The following is a 22,933-nucleotide window of genomic DNA, read 5'->3' on the forward strand; positions in this document are numbered from 1 at the left end:
CGAATTTTTCGTCTTCAACAGTCTAGATTTTAAGAGGTTCCATAATTGAAAAAAGTTTTGATTTGGCTCCAACCCCTACCACGAACATATGTTAAGAAAATCAAGTTATACAATAAAAAGGTAACAAAATATCTTTTCCTCAAGGGAATAGTTTATGGTAGGAAAAGCTTAAAGTGAGAGCAATACCTTGAAAACTGAATACCGGGTGTGCCAGTGATAAGTTACTCTTTTTGAAAGGAAATCTCTATAGTTCTATGATTTTTTTAAGAATCAAATTACTTCCATTTCGAAAAGGAAGGATAAACTTAAATTTTGATAGGTCATTATTTATATGTCATATTTAGACCCCTAAAAGTGGAATTTTGTGCCCTGATTTCGTTACTAAAGCCATTCGTAAGCAAGATTTACGAGATATTTTGCCTTTAAAGGAAGTTTTCTTGTTCAGATTAATAGTTTTTAATAATTTCTTCATTATTGTTTTTATGACACAAACAATAAAAATGATGTTTAGTGACGTTGTTCGTCACTATCAAAATTTAGTAGCTTAATTTTGACGATTTTGAGCAGTCTCAGAAAATGAGTCTGCTAGATTGTGTGGGTTGCGTGGGTGCGTGAGTGTGTGGGTGCGGGGGTCAATATTTTTGCGTGGGTCAAAATTTTTGCGTGGGTCAAAATTTTTGCGTGGGTCATTATTTTTTGCGTGGGTCATATTTTTGCGTGGATCAAAATTTTTTACGTGGGTCATTATTTTTTGCGTGGGTCGAAATTTTTGGTGATCGGTATTGACAGTCAAATCGGGGCAGTGCAGATAATTAACATTTTAATTTTTAGTAAGCTTTTTCTTTATAAGAAACAAGCTTATAACTCTTGAATGTGAATGAAACTTAGTGATCGGTATTGAAGTTTTTACAATGTATACCAGGAACATTAACATAATACTTTCTTTGTAATTGTTTTCTCTATGAGAAACACATTTATAGCTCTTAGTCTTAATCAAAACTTAATTAGTAATTGGTATAAATATAAATATAAAAAATATATGTATGACAAAACAAGGTGCAATCGATACGAGAGGTAGAGGGTTGAAATGATCACTCAAAAACCCACTCAAAAAATGACCCACGCAAAAATATTGACCCACGCACTCACGCATGCACGCACGCACGCACGCACGCAATTTAGCAGACTCTCAGAAAATGAATCATTTTTCATTTTAACATTTTAACTTTTGATCTATTGGACCAAAATTAATTTCCAACAAAAAATGTTATTCCAAAATTAAAAAAAACTAGAGAAATTTCACATTAAAGAAGGTAACTTATTCCTGGCATACCCCGGTAGTAGTCAGTGGTGGATTCAAGACAATAGATCAAGTAACCCTCGTTAATTGACAATACAATTACAATTACAAATCTTCGACAGGGTCTAAAACCGCCTATGGTAATATCCCTTCTTCCATTATTCACTTTGTTTTTTTCCTTTCAGTAAAAGCAAAAATCAAATAAAGATAGAGATATAATAATTATGTTATCCTGATCAAGAATCTGTCTATTTTTTGATGATTGACACATAGATGGGTGTAGCTCAGAATCGACCAAGAAGAATAAGGGAAAAAAGAATTAGGAACAAGGTAATCCACTTTAATTCTTCTCTTTTTTTTCAAATACAGATGAACAAATGAACAATTGGTTAGTGTAATTTAACAAAATTAAGAAATGTTGCCTTGTGAGAAAGCTGATAACCCCCCCTGATAAAGCTCTCATATTATTTAATTAGTATTCTAATTTTGTTTCTATTCATACAGCGTCGATCGGTTTGTAAGTATCTCTCGTTTTTTTTGTTTTTTAGATATCAATCCTTTAAGGCAATGTTTTTAAGGTATGATTATCCACATAAATTTTCTCAACGTTTTCATGAAGGTTTATTATTACATTCTGCCTGAACAGTTTTCTCCGAAAGTAGTCGATGCAATCTTTGAGAAAAGTTTTCTGCATGATTTTCTGTATTAAATCTTTCCCGAAAAACAGTTATCTCCGTTGATGTTTCGTTTTGGAAAACGATCGCATTTCAAGTATTTTGGCAATTGAAAACCAAACTCTTCCATCAGCGGACTGCAACCATTTGTAGCGTCCTTACAATACTCTCGACAAGGTGGCAAAACTTTGTTCAGTTCACATTTTGGGAAATAATATGAACAAATGAAATTTTGCATTTGATCTGAGCAGCCTGCTTTGAACAGAGGTTCATAAAGTTGAACTTCAAGAATTGAATTTTTGACATAGCTGATTGATGACTTTTCAATGGAAGTATATTTGTAGGGTAGTTTATTGCAAAAATTTGATGATTTCCTTATGAGTTCTTGACATTGATTTGGTTTGGTTGCCATTTCCGATGTCTTTGGTTTTAGGGAAGTTGAAAAAATCGGTAAGTTTGTTGTTATTCGAGTCATTTTTGTTGTCATTTGAGTTGCTTTTGTTGTCCTTGGTTCTCCACCTAAATCATGAATGAAAATAAAAGAAATAAAATGTGTTATATTGAGTTTTTGAAAGGTGTTCGCATGCTACTACGACTATTTTGATTTTAAGTTTAAGTTAGACTAGTAAACTAGTCGTTGAAAACATACCCATACAAAAAATCAAGCTCCAAATAAAAAGAATCGAAGAGGCGAGGTTGCGTGTCTTTTCTGAAGTTATTTTCCTTTTCTCTCACGCGCGCTGAATATTTAATTAGTGTTTACATGATTTGATTGACAGTTTTATTATAATTAATAACCGACTAGTTTACTAGGTAGATTCGCTGGATTGTAGGATTGGGATTCAAGGATTCGGATTCGGATTCAGGATTCGTAAAAAGCTTTGTAAAAAAAAATTGAAAAAAGATATTAACTTCAAACCAAAAGATCTTAAAAGATTACATAACATAGAGCAGTTCTTGACAAAAATTGATGTAAAAATGGGCGTGGCCTTGACGCTAATTAGGGAAATTCCCCTTTTTAGGATTCAAATTTCCAGCCCATTGCATACTTTGGCTAGTTCTCAGTCCCTTCGTTGTATTTGTATCAATTTCTAAACACCTGATCTTATGACCGGAAATGTCAATGATTAATCGTGGACAAAATTTATTGACAACAAGGGCGTGGCCTCGATGCTAATTAGGGAAATTCCCCTATTTAGGATTCAAAACACGAAAATTGCAAAGTTTGGCTAGTTCTCAGTTCCCTCGTTGAATTTGGATCAATTTCTAAACAGCTGATCTTATGACCGGACATGTCAATGATTAATTGTGGACAAAATTTATTGATAAAAAGGGCGTGGCCTTGATGCTAATTAGGGAAATTCCCTTATTTTGGACTCAAAACACGAAAAATGCAAAGTTTGGCAAAGTTTGGCTAGTTCTCAGTCCCTTCGCTGTATTTGGATCAATTTCTAAACACCTGATCTTATGACCGGAAATGTCAATGATTAATCGTGGACAAAATTTATTGACAACAAGGGCGTGGCCTCGATGCTAATTAGGGAAATTCCCCTATTTAGGATTCAAAACACGAAAATTGCAAAGTCTGGCTAGTTCTCAGTTCCCTCGTTGAATTTGGATCAATTTCTAAACACCTGATCTTATGACCGGACATGTCAATGATTAATTGTGGACAAAATTTATTGATAAAAAGGGCGTGGCCTTGATGCTAATTAGGGAAATTCCCTTATTTTGGACTCAAAACACGAAAAATGCAAAGTTTGGCAAAGTTTGGCTAGTTCTCAGTCCCTTCGCTGTATTTGGATCAATTTCTAAACACCTGATCTTATGACCGGAAATGTCAATGATTAATCGTGGACAAAATTTATTGACAACAAGGGCGTGGCCTCGATGCTAATTAGGGAAATTCCCCTATTTAGGATTCAAAACACGAAAATTGCAAAGTTTGGCTAGTTCTCAGTTCCCTCGTTGAATTTGGATCAATTTCTAAACACCTGATCTTATGACAGGAAATGTCAATGATTAATCGTGGACAAAATTTATTGACAAAAAGGGCGTGGCCTCGATGCTAATTAGGGAAATTCCCCTATTTAGGATTCAAAACACGAAAATTTCAAAGTTTGGCAAAGTTTGGCTAGTTCTCAGTCCCTTCGTTGTATTTGGATCAATTTCTAAACACCTGATCTTATGACCGGACATGTCAATGATTAATTATGGAAAAAATTTATTGATAAAAAGGGCGTGGCCTTGATGCTAATTAGGGAAATTCCCTTATTTAGGACTCAAAACACGAAAACAAGCGATCGACATAGAGCAAGGTTTCAAACTAACTTTCTTTTAAACTGACCACGGAACTGAACGGTCATGTCAATGTAGCGTGTTTGATTTGAGGGGCGTTTGAAATTTTTGGCTTGTTTTTTGCTTGTCTTTGATTGAAATATTGTTTTTTTGCTGATTATTTGGTTGTTTTTACTTGCTATTGAGGAATATTATGAGTCAAGGTAGAGTCCTACGAAACTCTTCTGATGCTGCCAAGCATGAAGACATTTTAGAGCAGAAACTACTTGAGTTTGGGAAGAAATTGGCTACTAAAGAAGATATTGCTGACATTAAAAATCTCTTTACAAAATTGTACAATCGTCTTGACGAACAAGAAAAAAGGATTCTTTCTCTCGAGGAAGATAGCATTCATCATGAAGATAGAATTGAACTTCTAGAAAAGTCAGTTTCTGAACTCAATAACAAAGTCAATATTTTATGTGATAAGAATGCTGTACTTTCGAGTTCTGTAGATTTTTTGACCAAACAAAATGACCATCAAGAGCAATATTCAAGGAGATATTGCTTAAGAATCAATGGCATGGAAAAGTCAGCTGACGAGTCCGCTGATAAATGTGTAAAAAGGTTGTGGATCTTTGCAATCACTTGAACTTAAACATTTCTGCTGCTGATATTGATAGGGCTCATCGTGTTGGTCGAGAAAAGCAATCCATGATTGTCAAATTTCATTCGTTTGGGAAACGCACAGCTTTGTATAAAGCTAGAAAAAGTAATGCTTTAGACCAAAACATAAAAATACGTCTTGACATCACCAAATCAAGGCTTGACCTTTTAGACAGAGCTAAGGCATTAATTATTGACGATGGGCCTGTGGATTTTGTGTTTGCAGACATAAACTGCAACTGTGTTGCACGCTTAAAATCTAAAGAATTCAAGTTTTTCAATGATATCGAGTCCTTCAAACAATATATTTTAAACAAGTAGTTTTTTCCTTTTCTTACATCTGAAAGTTTGTTGTTTTTGTGTTTATCAAACTTTTTTGCAACTTTCTTTCTTTTTTTGCGAAATTCAATCACTTTATGATGTCCTTTCATCTAAGTAATTACTTATAATTGCCTCTCACTAACCACGATGGAATCTTTTTACCAAATGATTCTTTATGCATTAAGCATTTCTTTTCTCTTTTTACAACTTTTTTCGGAATTATATTTTTCTTTTTTTGTTTTATTTTTTGGCTTAGAGAGCATTATGAGCAAATTTCTTATGTCATGTTGTTTGATGGTTGTTGATCGGAGTTTGTCATGGGGGTAAGTCTTAGTCAGTACAGAGCATGCATCGGATTTTTCAATATTTTACGCCTGAAATATCATAAGCTTAATCCCTCCTGTAGTTTTTTCATCTTACAAAATTTCCTTTTTACACTCATATTTTTATGCCTTATTTTATCCGGAGATATTGAGGTTAACCCTGGGCCGGAGAGGGAAACTACGCTAAGCATTTGTCATTGGAACCTGAATAGCGTCTGGGTTGAAGACTCTATGGGAGATTTTATTAAGATTAAACAACTTTCTGCATTTCTGAACATTCATAAATTCGACATTGTCTGTTTGGGTGAAACTTTTCTGAATTCTGAGATAAAAGATAACGATCCTAGGCTGGTTATTGATAATTATGAGATCAAAAGATGCGACCATCCCTCTAATAATAAGAGAGGTGGTGTTTGTATATATTATCGAGATCATCTAGGTCTCGATGTGAAACCACAACTCACTACTTTGGACGAATGTCTTGTAGCTGAGATGAAAACCGGTGCGAACCGGTTTTTTCTTTGCGTCTGTTACCGTTCCCCCAGTCAGACTTCTGATGAATTCGATGTTTTTTCTCGCAAATGGGAGGAGACTATAATAAATATCCAAAATTTTTCACCTACTGCTACAATCTTTCTTGGGGATTTCAATGTCAAGAATTCTGACTGGTGGAGCGGTGATGTCACCAATCCTGGAGGTAGAGAAATTCAAAATCTAGCTACCCAGCATGGTCTGAAACAATTAATTGATGGGCCTACTCATCTCCTTGATAATTCAACTTCTTGCATTGATCTAATTTTTTCCTCAGCAGATCATTTGATTCTAGATACTGGTATCCTCCCATCTTTGCACCCTAAGTGCCATCACCAGATAACCTTTTGCAAGCTAAACTTTAAAATCCCCTTCGCTCCATCTTATGAACGAAAGGTTTGGGACTTCTCCAGAGCAGATCCCGTTCTAATACGAAGGGCGGTAGACATGGTTGACTGGGATAGGTGTTTTGAGGGTACTGATATGGATGGCCGGGTCTCCCTTTTGACTGAAACAATCATTAACATTATGTCAAACTTTGTGCCTAATAAAGTCATAACCATCAGGAATAAGGATGCGGTATGGATGACGGCTGAGATAAAGAGAGCCCTACTTGTAAAATCGAAAGTTTATGAGCGGTATGTAAAAAATGGGAGGAGGAAAGAAGACCTCAAAAACCTTCAAGAACATCAATCTAGGTGTAGAAGGGCTTGTCAGGGATGCTAAAGATTCTTATTTTTCCCGCTTAGCAAATAACCTTAATGACCCAAACTTAGGTTCAAAGAAATACTGGTCTATCCTAAATCAATTTCTTCATAGGAGGAAGTCGCCAAGGATTCCACCTGTTCGAGATTCCAGCAATAATCTTATTGCTGACGTCGCTACAAAAACAAATATATTTAATCAGTTCTTTGCTAATCAGTGCTCTCTCATAGACACTGATAGTGTTTTACCGCAACAAAACTATGTAACTAATCTTAGAATAAACAATATCGCTCTTGATGAAGCCAAAATCTTAGCCCTCATTCGCGCACTTACGACTAACAAAGCGCATGGTTGGGATGACATCTCCATACAGATGATTGCATAATTTTGCAGACACAGTTGACCCCTTCTGCAATTGTCGACAAAATTCAGTAGAAACAACACAGCATTTTTTGATGCATTGCTCTGATTACTCTAACGACAGACTTGTGATGTTTGACAGCCTTCTTCAACTTGACATAACCTTGTTTCCATTTAATCCCAAAACATTGTGTAGAATACTTCTTTATGGCGACCCCGATTTTAGCATTGTCCAAAATCACGATATATTGAGTATAACAATAAAATTTATCTGTGATACAAGCCGTTTTGGGGGACCGTTATTTTAGTCTTTTACTCTAACTGCTCTCCTAGCTCTTTTTGTTTTTGTTTTTTATTTCTGTTAGTATATTTATCCTCTGTAGTAAGTTTTTCCTTTTTTCCATTTATCAATTTATTTAGTAATTTATTGTTAGCTTAGTTTGGGTTCCTTCCTCCTGGCGGTATGATCTGGAGGTCCTTTTGCGGGAGGTTAGGAACCTTTAGTTTTGTACTATTTGTTCGTGTTACATACACTATAGCTAAAAAAAAAAAAAAAAAAAAAAAACACGAAAATTGCAAAGTTTGGCAAAGTTTGGCTAGTTCTCAGTCCCTTCGTTGTATTTGGATCAATTTCTAAACACCTGATCTTATGACCGGAAATGTCAATGATTAATCGTGGACAAAATTTATTGACAACAAGGGCGTGGCCTCGATGCTAATTAGGGAAATTCCCCTGTTTAGGATTCAAAACACGAAAATTGCAAAGTTTGGCTAGTTCTCAGTTCCCTCGTTGAATTTGGATCAATTTCTAAACACCTGATCTTATGACCGGAAATGTCAATGATTAATCGTGGACAAAATTTATTGACAACAAGGGCGTGGCCTCGATGCTAATTAGGGAAATTCCCCTATTTAGGATCAAAACACGAAAATGCAAAGTTTGGCTAGTTCTCAGTTCCCTCGTTGAATTTGGATCAATTTCTAAACACCTGATCTTATGACCGGACATGTCAATGATTAATTGTGGACAAAATTTATTGATAAAAAGGGCGTGGCCTTGATGCTAATTAGGGAAATTCCCTTATTTTGGACTCAAAACACGAAAAATGCAAAGTTTGGCAAAGTTTGGCTAGTTCTCAGTCCCTTCGCTGTATTTGGATCAATTTCTAAACACCTGATCTTATGACAGGAAATGTCAATGATTAATCGTGGACAAAATTTATTGACAAAAAGGGCGTGGCCTCGATGCTAATTAGGGAAATTCCCCTATTTAGGATTCAAAACACGAAAATTGCAAAGTTTGGCAAAGTTTGGCTAGTTCTCAGTCCCTTCGTTGTATTTGGATCAATTTCTAAACACCTGATCTTATGACTGGACATGTCAATGATTAATTATGGAAAAAATTTATTGATAAAAAGGGCGTGGCCTTGATGCTAATTAGAACAACGAAAACACGAAAATTGCAAAGTTTGGCAAAGTTTGGCTAGTTCTCAGTCCCTTCGTTGTATTTGGATCAATTTCTAAACACCTGATCTTATGACCGGAAATGTCAATGATTAATCGTGGACAAATTTTATTGACAACAAGGGTGTGGTCTCGATGCTAATTAGGGAAATTCCCTTATTTAGGACTCAAAACACGAAAATTGCAAAGTTTGGCTAATTCTCAGTCCCCTTGTTGTATTTGGATCAATTTCTAAACACCTGATCTTATGACCGGACATGTCAATGATTAATTGTGGACAAAATTTATTGATAAAATGGGTTGGAATTGAACAATGTAAAGAAAAATAGAAAGGAAAAGAGGCTTGTTTTTTTCATGTTTATTTTTTCAAGTTTAGTAATTCAATCCTTGAAGAGGTTTTTCATGAATCTCAATGAACCCAAGTGCTCCTCTGGGCAGCTAAATCGAATTAATTTTAGATACTTTTGTTTTTTTAATTGTAAAATTGTTTTTAACATAGTGCGTGCTTCAGTTTTGTTTAAACTTGGCAGGTAGTCGGTGAATCCTACAGTAACTGAACGGCATTTCGATTCTTCCAGCTTCGCCAATATAGCAACTAAAACTGTTCGTAGGTCATCGAATTTACCTGAAATTTAATTGCAAAAATTATGAACTTGTCTAATCTTTTACTTCTAACTTGATAATTACTCAAAGGTTTGAATAAGTGGTGGGAGGGAGTCTGAAAGTTATGTAAAATATTATGTACTGAATAAAAAAGGGTATCCGTTATTTATTCGTGAGGAAACCTTGTAGGAGGATTGACGTGACTTCGAAGTCGTTCATTTTTTGTAAGGTATGAAAAAGGGTACCCTTATGGCTTGCACATACCTCTCACCTGTTTTTCCAAAGTGCAATCCCTTCGGAGTATAATCTAGCTCGTACTAGACGATTATGGCTTGTTCTCCTGTACCGTTGTGTTGTGAATTTTACCTTTTTCCCCACCGGAAACCTTATAGGAGGATTGACTTGACTTTGAAATCATTATAGTATGAATAGGAAAGTGACGTAATTTCCATGAAAATACCATCCCGTAAAATATCATAGACCAAAAAATAGCTTTTCAATTTTCTTTTAATGGTTGATGAAAACATACCGCCTTGTTTTGAAATGAGGAATATCCTTTGATGGGTATTTGCATGATAAACGTTGACATTGTCTAATTTCTCCGTCTGTTCAAGTGTGAAGCCAAAATCATTTTCCCAAGAGGTAAATCCATCCTGATTTAATATTGAAATAGAGTATGAACATATTACGAAATAAATCAAAAATGCCTAAGAAGATAGAGAATTCTTTGTCATTAGAATTAAGTACTTATAACAGGTACTTTATCGTCTCTATTTACTCTTCTAGCAACCTCTAAAATCAAGAACACATATACATGTACATGTATATAACGGAGTTGAACTTTATCCACAAGCTTATACCTTGTGATTTTACAAAGCCATTCACAGAGACACTTCATTGGGCTCTGATTTATGGTGGTTGGCCTTCGTTCTGAAAGATATATTTAGTACTTTTTTGTTAAGAAAAAGGATCTCGTAACTAAAGAACTCTTACAACTTTCATCGGGATAAAGTTTTTGTTCGTCTTGAAAACTAGAGCATCTGTTCGTTTTTCCAACAGGATGTCTGCCGCTCTGCATTGGATGAATATGCCATTGAAGGATGCCCCATCCGTTTTTCGTTGCTGTAAAAGATACCCGCACTTGTCACTTAGGATTGTTATCATTCAAATCGTTTTAAGAAAAATATACTTAACTGGTTCATGTGGTCTTACTGGATAATTTAGTTTTTCATGCTGATTCTACTAAATATTAGTGCACATTGAATTCTTGTTGCATTACCTGTCTCGGAAAATAAAAGCCAATTTCATATGTATCTGAAATTCTTGAGCAAAAAATAGTGGAAGTCTCCTTACGCATAAAAGTAAATTCACATGGTGGGTGGTCATTCTGCGGTTTCCATTAAGTTTTTCTGTAGCTTGCTGATACGTCAGATGGAAGTTTTCCATTTGAAAGTGTATCAGCAGCTCGGGAAGAACACAATACTGGACCGTCTCGAGATAGTTTTGTCTGTTGAAGACGATGGGCAGTCGCTGTTTCCCACCAAAACTAGTGAGATCATCAGGGTCAACTTTCTCTCTATAGGTTAGGCCTTCAATGATGCGGAAGGTGTAAGATTGGCTCTGTTTATACGACAGACCAAAAATGTCCAACTCCTCTTCTGCATCTTTAACAAATCTCTTGTAGGATGCATGCATAATGGCCTGTATTCTTTCCGACCTTGTAGTGGTAGACTTTATCAATGTCTTTAGAGGCTCGTCTCATTGACATGTCCGGTCATAAGATCAGCTGTTTAGAAATTGATCCAAATTCAACGAAGGGACTGAGAACTAGCCAAACTTTGCCAAACTTTGCAATTTTCGTGTTTTGAGTCCTAAATAAGGGAATTTCCCTAATTAGCATCGAGGCCACGCCCTTTTTGTCAATAAATTTTGTCCACGATTAATCATTGACATTTCCGGTCATAAGATCAGGTGTTTAGAAATTGATCCAAATACAACGAAGGGACTGAGAACTAGCCAAACTTTGCCAAACTTTGAAATTTTCGTGTTTTGAATCCTAAATAGGGGAATTTCCCTAATTAGCATCGAGGCCACGCCCTTTTTGTCAATAAATTTTGTCCACGATTAATCATTGACATTTCCGGTCATAAGATCAGCTGTTTAGAAATTGATCCAAATCCAACGAGGGAACTGAGAACTAGCCAAACTTTGCAATTTTCGTGTTTTGAATCCTAATTAGGGGAATTTCCCTAATTAGCATCGAGGCCACGCCCTTGTTGTCAATAAATTTTGTCCACGATTAATCATTGACATTTCCGGTCATAAGATCAGGTGTTTAGAAATTGATCCAAATACAACGAAGGGACTGAGAACTAGCCAAACTTTGCCAAACTTTGAAATTTTCGTGTTTTGAGTCCTAAATAAGGGAATTTCCCTAATTAGCATCAAGGCCACGCCCTTTTTATCAATAAATTTTTTCCATAATTAATCGTTGACATGTCCGGTCATAAGATCAGGTGTTTAGAAATTGATCCAAATACAACGAAGGGACTGAGAACTAGCCAAACTTTGTCAAACTTTGCAATTTTCGTGTTTTGAATCCTAAATAGGGGAATTTCCCTAATTAGCATCGAGGCCGCGCCCTTTTTGTCAATAAATTTTGTCCACGATTAATCATTGACATTTCCGGTCATAAGATCAGGTGTTTAGAAATTGATCCAAGTACAACGAAGGGACTGAGAACTAGCCAAACTTTGCCAAACTTTGCAATTTTCGTGTTTTGAATCCTAATAAATAGGGGAATTTCCCTGATTAGCATCGAGGCCGCGCCCTTTTTGTCAATAAATTTTGTCCACGATTAATCATTGACATTTCCGGTCATAAGATCAGGTGTTTAGAAATTGATCCAAGTACAACGAAGGGACTGAGAACTAGCCAAACTTTGCCAAACTTTGCAATTTTCGTGTTTTGAGTCCAAAATAAGGGAATTTCCCTAATTAGCATCGAGGCCACGCCCTTTTTATCAATAAATTTTGTCCACAATTAATCATTGACATGTCCGGTCATAAGATCAGCTGTTTAGAAATTGATCCAAATTCAACGAGGGAACTGAGAACTAGCCAAACTTTGCAATTTTCGTGTTTTGAATCCTAAATAGGGGAATTTCCCTAATTAGCATCGAGGCCACGCCCTTGTTGTCAATAAATTTTGTCCACGATTAATCATTGACATTTCCGGTCATAAGATCAGGTGTTTAGAAATTGATCCAAATACAACGAAGGGACTGAGAACTAGCCAAACTTTGCCAAACTTTGAAATTTTCGTGTTTTGAGTCCTAAATAAGGGAATTTCCCTAATTAGCATCGAGGCCACCCCCTTTTTATCAATAAATTTTGTCCACAATTAATCATTGACATGTCCGGTCATAAGATCAGGTGTTTAGAAATTGATCCAAATTCAACGAGGGAACTGAGAACTAGCCAAACTTTGCAATTTTCGTGTTTTGAATCCTAAATAGGGGAATTTCCCTAATTAGCATCGAGGCCACGCCCTTTTTATCAATAAATTTTGTCCACAATTAATCATTGACATTTCCGGTCATAAGATCAGGTGTTTAGAAATTGATCCAATTACAGCGAAGGGACTGAGAACTAGCCAAACTTTGCCAAACTTTGCAATTTTCGTGTTTTGAGTCCAAAATAAGGGAATTTCCCTAATTAGCATCAAGGCCACGCCCTTTTTATCAATAAATTTTGTCCACAATTAATCATTGACATGTCCGGTCATAAGATCAGGTGTTTAGAAATTGATCCAAATTCAACGAGGGAACTGAGAACTAGCCAAACTTTGCAATTTTCGTGTTTTGAGTCCTAAATAAGGGAATTTCCCTAATTAGCATCGAGACCACACCCTTGTTGTCAATAAAATTTGTCCACGATTAATCATTGACATTTCCGGTCATAAGATCAGGTGTTTAGAAATTGATCCAAATACAACGAAGGGACTGAGAACTAGCCAAACTTTGCCAAACTTTGCAATTTTCGTGTTTTGAGTCCAAAATAAGGGAATTTCCCTAATTAGCATCGAGGCCACGCCCTTTTTATCAATAAATTTTGTCCACAATTAATCATTGACATGTCCGGTCATAAGATCAGCTGTTTAGAAATTGATCCAAATTCAACGAGGGAACTGAGAACTAGCCAAACTTTGCAATTTTCGTGTTTTGAATCCTAAATAGGGGAATTTCCCTAATTAGCATCGAGGCCACGCCCTTGTTGTCAATAAATTTTGTCCACGATTAATCATTGACATTTCCGGTCATAAGATCAGGTGTTTAGAAATTGATCCAAATACAACGAAGGGACTGAGAACTAGCCAAACTTTGCCAAACTTTGAAATTTTCGTGTTTTGAGTCCTAAATAAGGGAATTTCCCTAATTAGCATCGAGGCCACGCCCTTTTTATCAATAAATTTTGTCCACAATTAATCATTGACATGTCCGGTCATAAGATCAGGTGTTTAGAAATTGATCCAAATTCAACGAGGGAACTGAGAACTAGCCAAACTTTGCAATTTTCGTGTTTTGAATCCTAAATAGGGGAATTTCCCTAATTAGCATCGAGGCCACGCCCTTGTTGTCAATAAATTTTGTCCACGATTAATCATTGACATTTCCGGTCATAAGATCAGGTGTTTAGAAATTGATACAAATACAACGAAGGGACTGAGAACTAGCCAAAGTATGCAATGGGCTGGAAATTTGAATCCTAAAAAGGGGAATTTCCCTAATTAGCGTCAAGGCCACGCCCATTTTTACATCAATTTTTGTCAAGAACTGCTCTATGTTATGTAATGTTTTAAGATCTTTTGGTTTGAAGTTAATATTTTTTTTCAATTTTTTTTTACAAAGCTTTTTACGAATCCTGAATCCGAATCCGAATCCTTGAATCCGAATCCTACAATCCAGCGAATCTACCAGTTTACTAGTCAAAGTTTAAAGGGAACGACGCATGGTATATTTATGAAATGCTGATCTAGCATTGGCACAAACACCCATACGGAGGAGTATTTAGGAGTGCTGGATCATAACAAAAACCAAAAGTGACTTTATTCCAAAAAATATATTCAAAAAAGTGAATATAATTTACTATAATGTTCAACAACAACACAAAAAGACTTACATAAAACTGAAAGAAAAAAAGAATGTCTTTTTCTTTTGAATGAAATCGAGTGTTTCTATTTTTAAATGAAGACATTCTATTGTGAATTTATTCGAAAACTTCTTTGCAATCTTTTTGTTTACATTTTGTCTTCATTCACTTTCGTTTACTGTTGAAAACATAACAAAGTTTTAGCTATACTCTCAAACCACGTATAACTGTCGGTTAAGCCAATCAGCTTTCGGGCTGACATCAGCATGTATTTCAGAGTATACCATGGAACTACCAGCAACTCCGACCCCTACTATAAGTATAGCGCTATTCCCTTTAAGTCTGTTCCAAAAAAAATTAGCAGTCCCACATTTACTCTAGGGGCTGAGTTAGGTCCCGTATGCGCATCGGCGTATAGTCATTTTTTCTTTTGATCATGAAAGTATAGTCCTTGAAGAGTCAGAAAACGTGTGTGGCGTTATTTGGATCAGGCTCAAATTTCCATAATGGCGGATTTTAGATTTCAACCCTTTTTAGCCCTCTTGCTTGAAAAGAAATTTTTTTTTGACTTTAAACATAGACATATTATATACCAATCGATCACAAATTTTATGCTGATTAAGAAAAAGGTCAGAATCATGGTCTGAAAATTTTGTTATCTGGAGATATGAAGCACTTTCGATTTCGATTTTTTGAAATGACTACTTTTGGTTCCAGATTTGCGTGGCTTTAACATTTGATTGGCTTACTTAATTTACTTGAAATTTTCGGAGGGTCTTGCCTACTGTTCAAATAATAAAATTCAGGAAATTTTTTTTTTCTACATGAATTTCGAAATCCATAATGGCGGATTCAAAATTTTCTTTCGTCACATGGGCTCTTAGGCTCTGCTAGGCTAAGAAAAAATTTTTTAGCTTAAAACCCTGCATATTATATACCAATCTATCAGAAATTTTATGCTGATTAAGAAAAAGGTCAGAATCATGGTCTGAAAATTTTGTTATTTGGAGGTATGAAGCACTTTCGATTTCGATTTTTTGAAAACGAAAGTACTTCATAGCTCGAGATAGAAAAATTTTCAGACCATGGTTCTGACCTTTTTCTTAATCAGCATAAAATGTCTGATCGATTGGTGTATAATATGCAGGGTTTTAAGCTCAAAAAATATTTTTCTTAAGCTAGCAGAGCCTAAGAGCCCATGTGACGAAAGAAAATTTTGAATCCGCCATTATGGATTTCGAAATTCATGTAGAAAAAAACTTTTCCTGAATTTTATTATTTGAACGGTAGGCAAGACCCTCCGAAAATTTCAAGTAAATTAAGTAAGCCAATCAAATGTTAAAGCCACGCAAATCTGGAACCAAAAGTAGTCATTTCAAAAAATCGAAATCGAAAGTGCTTCATATCTCCAGATAACAAAATTTTCAGACCATGATTCTGACCTTATTCTTAATCAGTATAAAATTTCTGATCGATTGGTATATAATATGCAGGGTTTTAAGCTCAAAAAATATTTTTCTTAAGCTAGCAGAGCCTAAGAGCCCATGTGACGAAAGAAAATTTTGAATCCGCCATTATGGATTTCGAAATTCATGTAGAAAAAAACTTTTCCTGAATTTTATTATTTGAACGGTAGGCAAGACCCTCCGAAAATTTCAAGTAAATTAAGTAAGCCAATCAAATGTTAAAGCCACGCAAATCTGGAACCAAAAGTAGTCATTTCAAAAAATCGAAATCGAAAGTGCTTCATATCTCCAGATAACAAAATTTTCAGACCATGATTCTGACCTTATTCTTAATCAGTATAAAATTTCTGATCGATTGGTATATAATATGCAGGGTTTTAAGCTCAAAAAATATTTTTCTTAGCCTAGCAGAGCCTAAGAGCCCATGTGACGAAAGAAAATTTTGAATCCGCCATTATGGATTTCAAAATTCATGTAGAAAAAAAAATTTTCCTGAATTTTATTATTTGAATAGTAGGCAAGACCCTCCGAAAATTTCAAGTAAATTAAGTAAGCCAATCAAATGTTAAAGCCACGCAAATCTGGAACCAAAAGTAGTCATTTCAAAAAATCGAAATCGAAAGTGCTTCATACCTCCAAATAACAAAATTTTCAGACCATGATTCTGACCTTTTTCTTAATCAGTATAAAATTTCTGATCGATTGGTATATAATATGCAGGGTTTTAAGCTCAAAAAATATTTTTCTTAGCCTAGCAGAGCCTAAGAGCCCATGTGACGAAAGAAAATTTTGAATCCGCCATTATGGATTTCAAAATTCATGTAGAAAAAAAAATTTTCCTGAATTTTATTATTTTAACAGTAGGCAAGACCCTCCGAAAATTTCAAGTAAATTAAGTAAGCCAATCAAATGTTAAAGCCACGCAAATCTGGAACCAAAAGTAGTCATTTCAAAAAATCGAAATCGAAAGTGCTTCATACCTCCAAATAACAAAATTTTCAGACCATGATTCTGACCTTTTTCTTAATCAGTATAAAATTTCTGATCGATTGGTATATAATATGCAGGGTTTTAAGCTCAAAAAATATTTTTCTTAGGCTAGCAGAGCCTAAGAGCCCATGTGACGAAAGAAAATTTTGAATCCGCCATTATGGATTTCGAAATTCATGTAGAAAAAAAAAATTTCCTGAATTTTATTATTTGAACAGTAGGCAAGACCCTCCGAAAATTTCAAGTAAATTAAGTAAGCCAATCAAATGTTAAAGCCACGCAAATCTGGAACCAAAAGTAGTCATTTCAAAAAAATCGAAATCGAAAGTGCTTCATATCTCCAGATAACAAAATTTTCAGACCATGATTCTGACCTTTTTCTTAATCAGCATAAAATTTGTGATCGATTGGTATATAATGTGTCTATGTTTAAAGTCAAAAAAAAATTTCTTTTCAAGCAAGAGGGCTAAAAAGGGTTGAAATCTAAAATCCTCCATTATGGAAATTTGAGCCTGATCCAAATAACGCCACACACGTTTTCTGACTCTTCAAGGACTATACTTTCATGATCAAAAGAAAAAATGACTATACGCCGATGCGCATACGGGACCTAACTCAGCCCCTAGAGTAATTTTGATAAATTGCCCTTGATAGATAGAAGACATAATTAAAAGTAATACCATGTTGGAAAGATTTTAATCTTAATCTTCTTATTTTCCATTTTGCTAATTTTACCCTAACCTACTTTAGAGAGCTGCAACTTTCGCTCCAAGAAAGATATGAAAAACCTGAAAACATATTGAAATCAGCGAAATTCCAAGTTTCAGAAAAGTATAAATTCAAAGACTTTTGTCCTGTAGAAAAGATCTTGATTTTTTTTCATCTTAATTTCCGAAAAATTTTGAAAGTCTTAAAATCCTCAGCTTGACTATCTTTTCAACATCTTAATTATATATTTTCTTCTTAGAGAGGAATGTATCAAAATGTGCAAACTGCCAATTTTTGAAGGAACAGAATTTAGGCTGTAACTTTGTACATTGAGAGTTCACAAAATTTACTTTTCGAAATTTATGAATTTACCAGCAAAGCAGTTATTTTCATTGATATCTTTTTTCGGGAATCGATCACACTTCAATTCTTCTGGCAGCTGAAAACCATACTTTTGCATCAACAGACTGCAACCATTTCTTGAAGCTTCACAAAGCTCTCGACAAGGTGGCAAAACTTTGTTCAGCTCACATTTTGGGAAATAATATGAACAAATGAAATTTTGCATTTGATCTGAGCAGCCTGTTTTGAACAGAGGTTCATAAAGTTGAACTTCAAGAAAACTTTTGGCGTAATAAGGTGACTTTCCAATGGAAGTATATTTGTAGGGTAGTTTATTGCAAACATTTGATGATTCATGAGTCCTTATGAGTTCTTGACATTGATTTGGTTTGGATACCGTTTCCGATGTCTTTGGTTTTTGGGACTTTGAAGAATTCGTTAATTTTGTTGTCATCTGTGTTACTTTTGTTGGTCTTGTTTGGGTGATTTTTGTTATTCTTTGTTCGCCACCTTAATTTCGCAATGAAATAAAATTAAAACAATTCTAAGAAATGACCGTTGCTAAGAAGAATAACTTTTTTACGACCTCATGACGTCTAAAACCGTCCGAAATATTTCTCTGGGTTAACCCTTTGCGTTACAAGTTTTGTATAGTGTGGGAAGCGCTTAAAGATTATATTTTTAACTTTATTGTAGATTAAATCTTATAACTTACCTAAGATTCGAGAAGAAAACTTTTGAATGAAAAAAAGAAAAAGAAATGTACGGTCTTCTTTGTAGTGCTCTTATATAAAACCCCTTTTATTTGCATTCCTTTAAAACTCAAACTTACCGGAAAAGCAGTTATTTTCATTGATAACTTTTTTCGGGAATTGATCACACTTTAAATGTTCCGGCCACTGAAAACCATACTTTTGCATCAACAGACTGCAACCATTTCTAGAAGCTTCACAAAGCTCTCGACAAGGTGGCAAAACTTTGTTCAGCTCACATTTTGGGAAATGATAAGAACAAATAAAGTTTTGTAAATGATCAGAGCATCTGACTGCATATAATGGGTTGAACATGTTAATCATCCTCTTTGCACCACTTATCGCCTTTAACTTATCGATTGACGTATAGCTGTACGGGAGCTGCTGGCAAATCCTTTTATTTCTCAAAACTTCTCTAACTAAGTTGCATGTTTTGTTTGGTTTTATTATCGAGGGGCGAATCTTTTGTATTTCTTCATCATCAGTCATGAAACAGTTATCTTTATTTTCATTTTGTACAGGATAATGATGACAATTGAGTTTCTCCGGCCAGCCGAATCCAAATCTCGCTACTGTATCTTTGCAACCGTTTCTGGCAGCCTCACAAACCTTTCGACATGGAGGTAAAACAAGTCCGGATTCACATTTCGGGTAATGCACCGAACACACAAATAACTCTAGATGTTTTGAACATCTTTGAAAGAAAGGGATGTACCGTACCACTTTACTTCCAACGGAATTAAGTGTAGTCTTTTTCATCTTTAATGTCCTGTCATATGGTAGAACTTTACAGTATTTCCCCTTAAAAGGTACAGGCTGCTTGTCAAATGCTATACATTCACCTTTAACTGGTAGCTTTGGTGTTAAGGTAGGCTTTGGAGTTACTTTTTTCTTAACCATAAAGCAATTGTTTCCTTCTTGATTTCTTTTAGGAAAGTGCCTACATCGGAGGTGGCGTGGCCATTGGAATCCAAATTTGTTCATTAACTCTTTACAACCCTTTCTAGCTTCCTTACAAAGGCTTCGGCACGGAGGTAAGGGTTTATTTGCTTCACACTTTGGGAAATAATAGGAACAAATGAAATCTTGAATATGCTCGGAACATTCGACCTTCAACAGTGGTTCGAATTGGTTTCCTACCAGATTTGCTTCCTCTATCTCAGATTTGGTCTTCATAATTGTGTAGTTGTAGGGTCGATTTCTACAAAATCCTTTCATTATTATTTTATTGTCAGCCATAGACATACATTTTGATTTTTCTGCTGTTTGTAATGCTGTTGTTTCTATGTTCGACTGTCGTACCGGTTCTTGTTTTACCGTGGTAGGAAATGATTTAGGTGTTGTCGTCGTAGGAATACTTGATCTTTCGGGAGCTGGTGCTACCGTGGCTAGAAAGAAGTGAGAAGAGAATGGACTTTGTTTTGATTTTTATGTAGAAACCACTCTCAAGGTGACACCCGTCAAACCCCGGAAATGAAATTGTTTACACTGGTTACAGACAAACAAGTGTAACACCATTGAGTTTAAAGAGAGGCAATTCTTAGATGGCACTTATTTCCTATCCAAAACCCGCGATCCACGTTGTTTTCACACAAACGCCACAGATAAAGTAAAATCCATCGCCAGGTTTCAAAATTTGCCGCATGAAAGCAGAGAAAGCGCTAAAGATCCAATCCGTCATAATCAATCGCTCATTCTAAAATCTGCGCAAATGTTAGTGCTTCCATTTTTCTTGCTTGGTTTCAAGATTCCTCTTTAGCCTTCCGCTTTAAACCCAATGCTAACCTTTCTTTGTTCCTCCGATACAAACATCAGCATATTCACTATCCGGGAACCGACCACAACCCAAAAAGACGGGCCATTTCATTCCGAACTCCATTAGTTTGGGTGCACAACTATCACGCGATAATTCGCAAATCTGCCGACACGGTGGTTTCTTGTTATTACATTTCGGGAAGTGTAACGCGCATACGAATCTTTCAAATTGGTTTGAACAGCCAAGCTTTATGAAGACTTTGTATGAACTGATTGATTTGATAGCTTCGTTTAAGTTTCTATGCCCCAAATAGTTAGGGAATGAGATTTGGTCGTCAATTTGTATGCCACGACAGATCCCATCTAACTTTCGGCTGCCGGTGAAAACTTCATGGTTCGGACACTTTTTGACATCTGAAACAAAAGAAGTTTGATTTTAGGGCTTTTAAGGAACTCAAAGTTTGAAGGTTTTTACACATTTTCCTCGTCTAAACCAGCCGTACGTTAACTTCAGGTTTGTTCTTGCAGCTATCAATTCCAACTTTTGTCAATCACAAATGCATGTTAAAAATACAAGGCTCTAAAGAAGGGAATAAACTGACCTTGCATTGAACATGTTACACTTTGTACAAGACAAACTACACCAATTGCAATGGCTAGGTCTCGCGTCCACATTTTCTTTCTTTCCACCAATTCCTGCCACTCAAAATCGTTGACCTTTCTCTATTATACCATCAATAATGTTTGAAAATTGTTGATCTCTTTTATCCTTCATAAAAAAATATATTTTTACTGTTTGTGTGTTAGTTCATATTTTTATATGTCAAGGAAAAGTTCTAGGTGTTAAAAGGAGTTACAGTATTTACGTAACTAGTGATGTCATTGTCACTCATAATTTTGCTTATTTTGACAAATTTTGGAAAAAAATCAAATCCTTGATAAGCCCGCTTTCTCTAAACATGCTTTCTTATGCTTACGCTTTTTTATAAGAAATGGTTCTAGATTTACTGAGGCTCGGTTGTTTCAATTTTACGTGTTTTTAGCGATTTTGTTTTTGAATCCATTCTAACAATAAGCTTACTTTATTGACTTATGTGGTTTAAAGGGTTTTATATTCAGCAATTCTGAAAACTGAGACTTAGATTGTTCTCAATTTGTTCTAATAATTGTTGGCTTAAAATAAGACCTGTGTTACTATAAAAAACGCGTATTTACCTTTCTCGAGTTTCGCTGTGAAGTTTATATGTTTATGCTAATCCTAATTTTCTCTTGATGGAACAGTTATAGACTTGCCTTTACTAGAATAAATCAGTCCACTAAATGATCTAATTCTTTTTCGAAATGTTAATGTCTTTCAAGTAATAAGACTTCAGATACGTCTGCAATTTGACTTCATAGTCCCCAGATCAATAAGTGCTACAAAACAATCTATTTCTGAAAGGCCATAACACCCCCTTTTCACACACCCACTGGGACCCCTCCTTTCCACTGTAAAAATTGGCCAAAACATCGTCCTCAGTGGAAAATTATGTTCCAATTTCTGTCTGAATTTTCTGATTTGAAAACATAATCCCCATCAATTTATATGTTTCAAATTATGTAAGAAGGTGCCAAAACGGGTCGCAAACCCTCTAGAAGAAGACCTGCAAGTAAGTCTTGCGACTGCAGTTGGAGGTGACCCGATGGTTCCTCTTTTGATAGTTATTAACCCCAAGTTAACTTGTTAAATTATGGTGGAATATTTCATCCTGTATTTACCATTGACTTCTCTCTTAAATTTCTGAGCATTTTTTAATTTTATAAGTCTTTGGTTTAACCTGGCCAGTGATCTAATGCACCTTAGCCGAAAGTTCTACCTTTACACTACAGCCGCATAAAAAAACGGCAAAATCCAGATTCAGAACTACCAGCCGGTACAGGATTGTAAAAATCGGACCATCCTATGCCGGTAATTTCGAGCTTTTAAGATACCATGGAATACGGCACGTAACATCTAGGTAGCAATTAGAAGCCTCGCGGATTTTCGAAAAGAATAGCAACTATATTTCTTGTGATATTCATTTTTTGTCTGTGATGGCTTAAAAGCATGCCATCTAACCCTTCGGGCTTTATAAATCTGTGGTAACATTGCAAATAGCCTCTATGAAAACCATAACTATAAACCTACGGGAGAGGCTACTATTGATCATAACTACGTTGATTTTTTTGGGAACGCTATGTACTACCTAATTTTCAAGCAAGCTCTGAAATGAAAATTATCAAAGAGAACCGCCAAACCTGAATAGAAGATCTAACGGAGCCACAACCTTTTAGAGCGAATACGTGCTATGCGTTGAGTAATCAGGATCTGTTCGGATATTTGTAACGACATAGCCCAGCTTATGGCCATTCAACCTCTTTTTTGTTTTTTGGACCTACCCCGGTGGAGGTCCTATAAAAAATTAACCTTTGTCCGTTCGTTCGTTCGTTATTAGCGTTATTGGCTCGTTAGTTTTCTTGCACAAAGATGCATAACTATAAGCCCTCGAATGTGACGGAGCCCGATT

At 35.5% G+C, this 22,933-nt stretch overlaps 1 protein-coding gene and 1 long non-coding RNA gene across 2 annotated transcripts; one reads left to right on the plus strand and one right to left on the minus strand.

The window, feature by feature from the left end:
- The first annotated feature begins 1,489 nt into the window (after window positions 1-1,489).
- LOC136803662 (uncharacterized) lies at window positions 1,490-19,618 on the plus strand. The gene is made up of 3 exons (XR_010846183.1): window positions 1,490-1,630; window positions 1,849-1,878; window positions 19,565-19,618. It is a non-coding gene; the product is annotated as an uncharacterized lncRNA (long non-coding RNA).
- LOC136803661 (uncharacterized) lies at window positions 1,635-21,204 on the minus strand. Its single transcript, XM_067060382.1, has 5 exons — window positions 20,990-21,204; window positions 20,418-20,801; window positions 18,713-20,020; window positions 17,911-18,390; window positions 1,635-2,493 (listed from the first exon to the last, which is right to left on the minus strand). The coding sequence occupies exons 1-5, from the start codon at window positions 21,060-21,062 to the stop codon at window positions 2,006-2,008; spliced, it is 2,733 nt and encodes a 910-aa protein (XP_066916483.1). The 5' UTR covers window positions 21,063-21,204; the 3' UTR covers window positions 1,635-2,005.
- Window positions 21,205-22,933: the final 1,729 nt, after the last annotated feature.

The sequence above is a fragment of the Clytia hemisphaerica genome, unplaced genomic scaffold (assembly GCF_902728285.1).
Source record: "Clytia hemisphaerica strain Z4C2 unplaced genomic scaffold, Clytia hemisphaerica genome assembly, whole genome shotgun sequence".
Lineage (NCBI taxonomy): Eukaryota > Metazoa > Cnidaria > Hydrozoa > Leptothecata > Clytiidae > Clytia > Clytia hemisphaerica.

Excerpts from the sequence above, each read along its gene's own strand:
- LOC136803661 (XM_067060382.1), bottom strand. The coding sequence starts at position 21,062 with ATGTGGACGCGAGACCTAGCCATTGCAATTGGTGTAGTTTGTCTTGTA. Across the intron at positions 20,802-20,989 it reads TGTAACATGTTCAATGCAAG|ATGTCAAAAAGTGTCCGAAC; the intron begins GTCAGTTTATTC and ends CTTTTGTTTCAG. Across the intron at positions 18,391-18,712 it reads TGAAAATAACTGCTTTTCCG|GTGGCGAACAAAGAATAACA; the intron begins GTAAGTTTGAGT and ends TGCGAAATTAAG.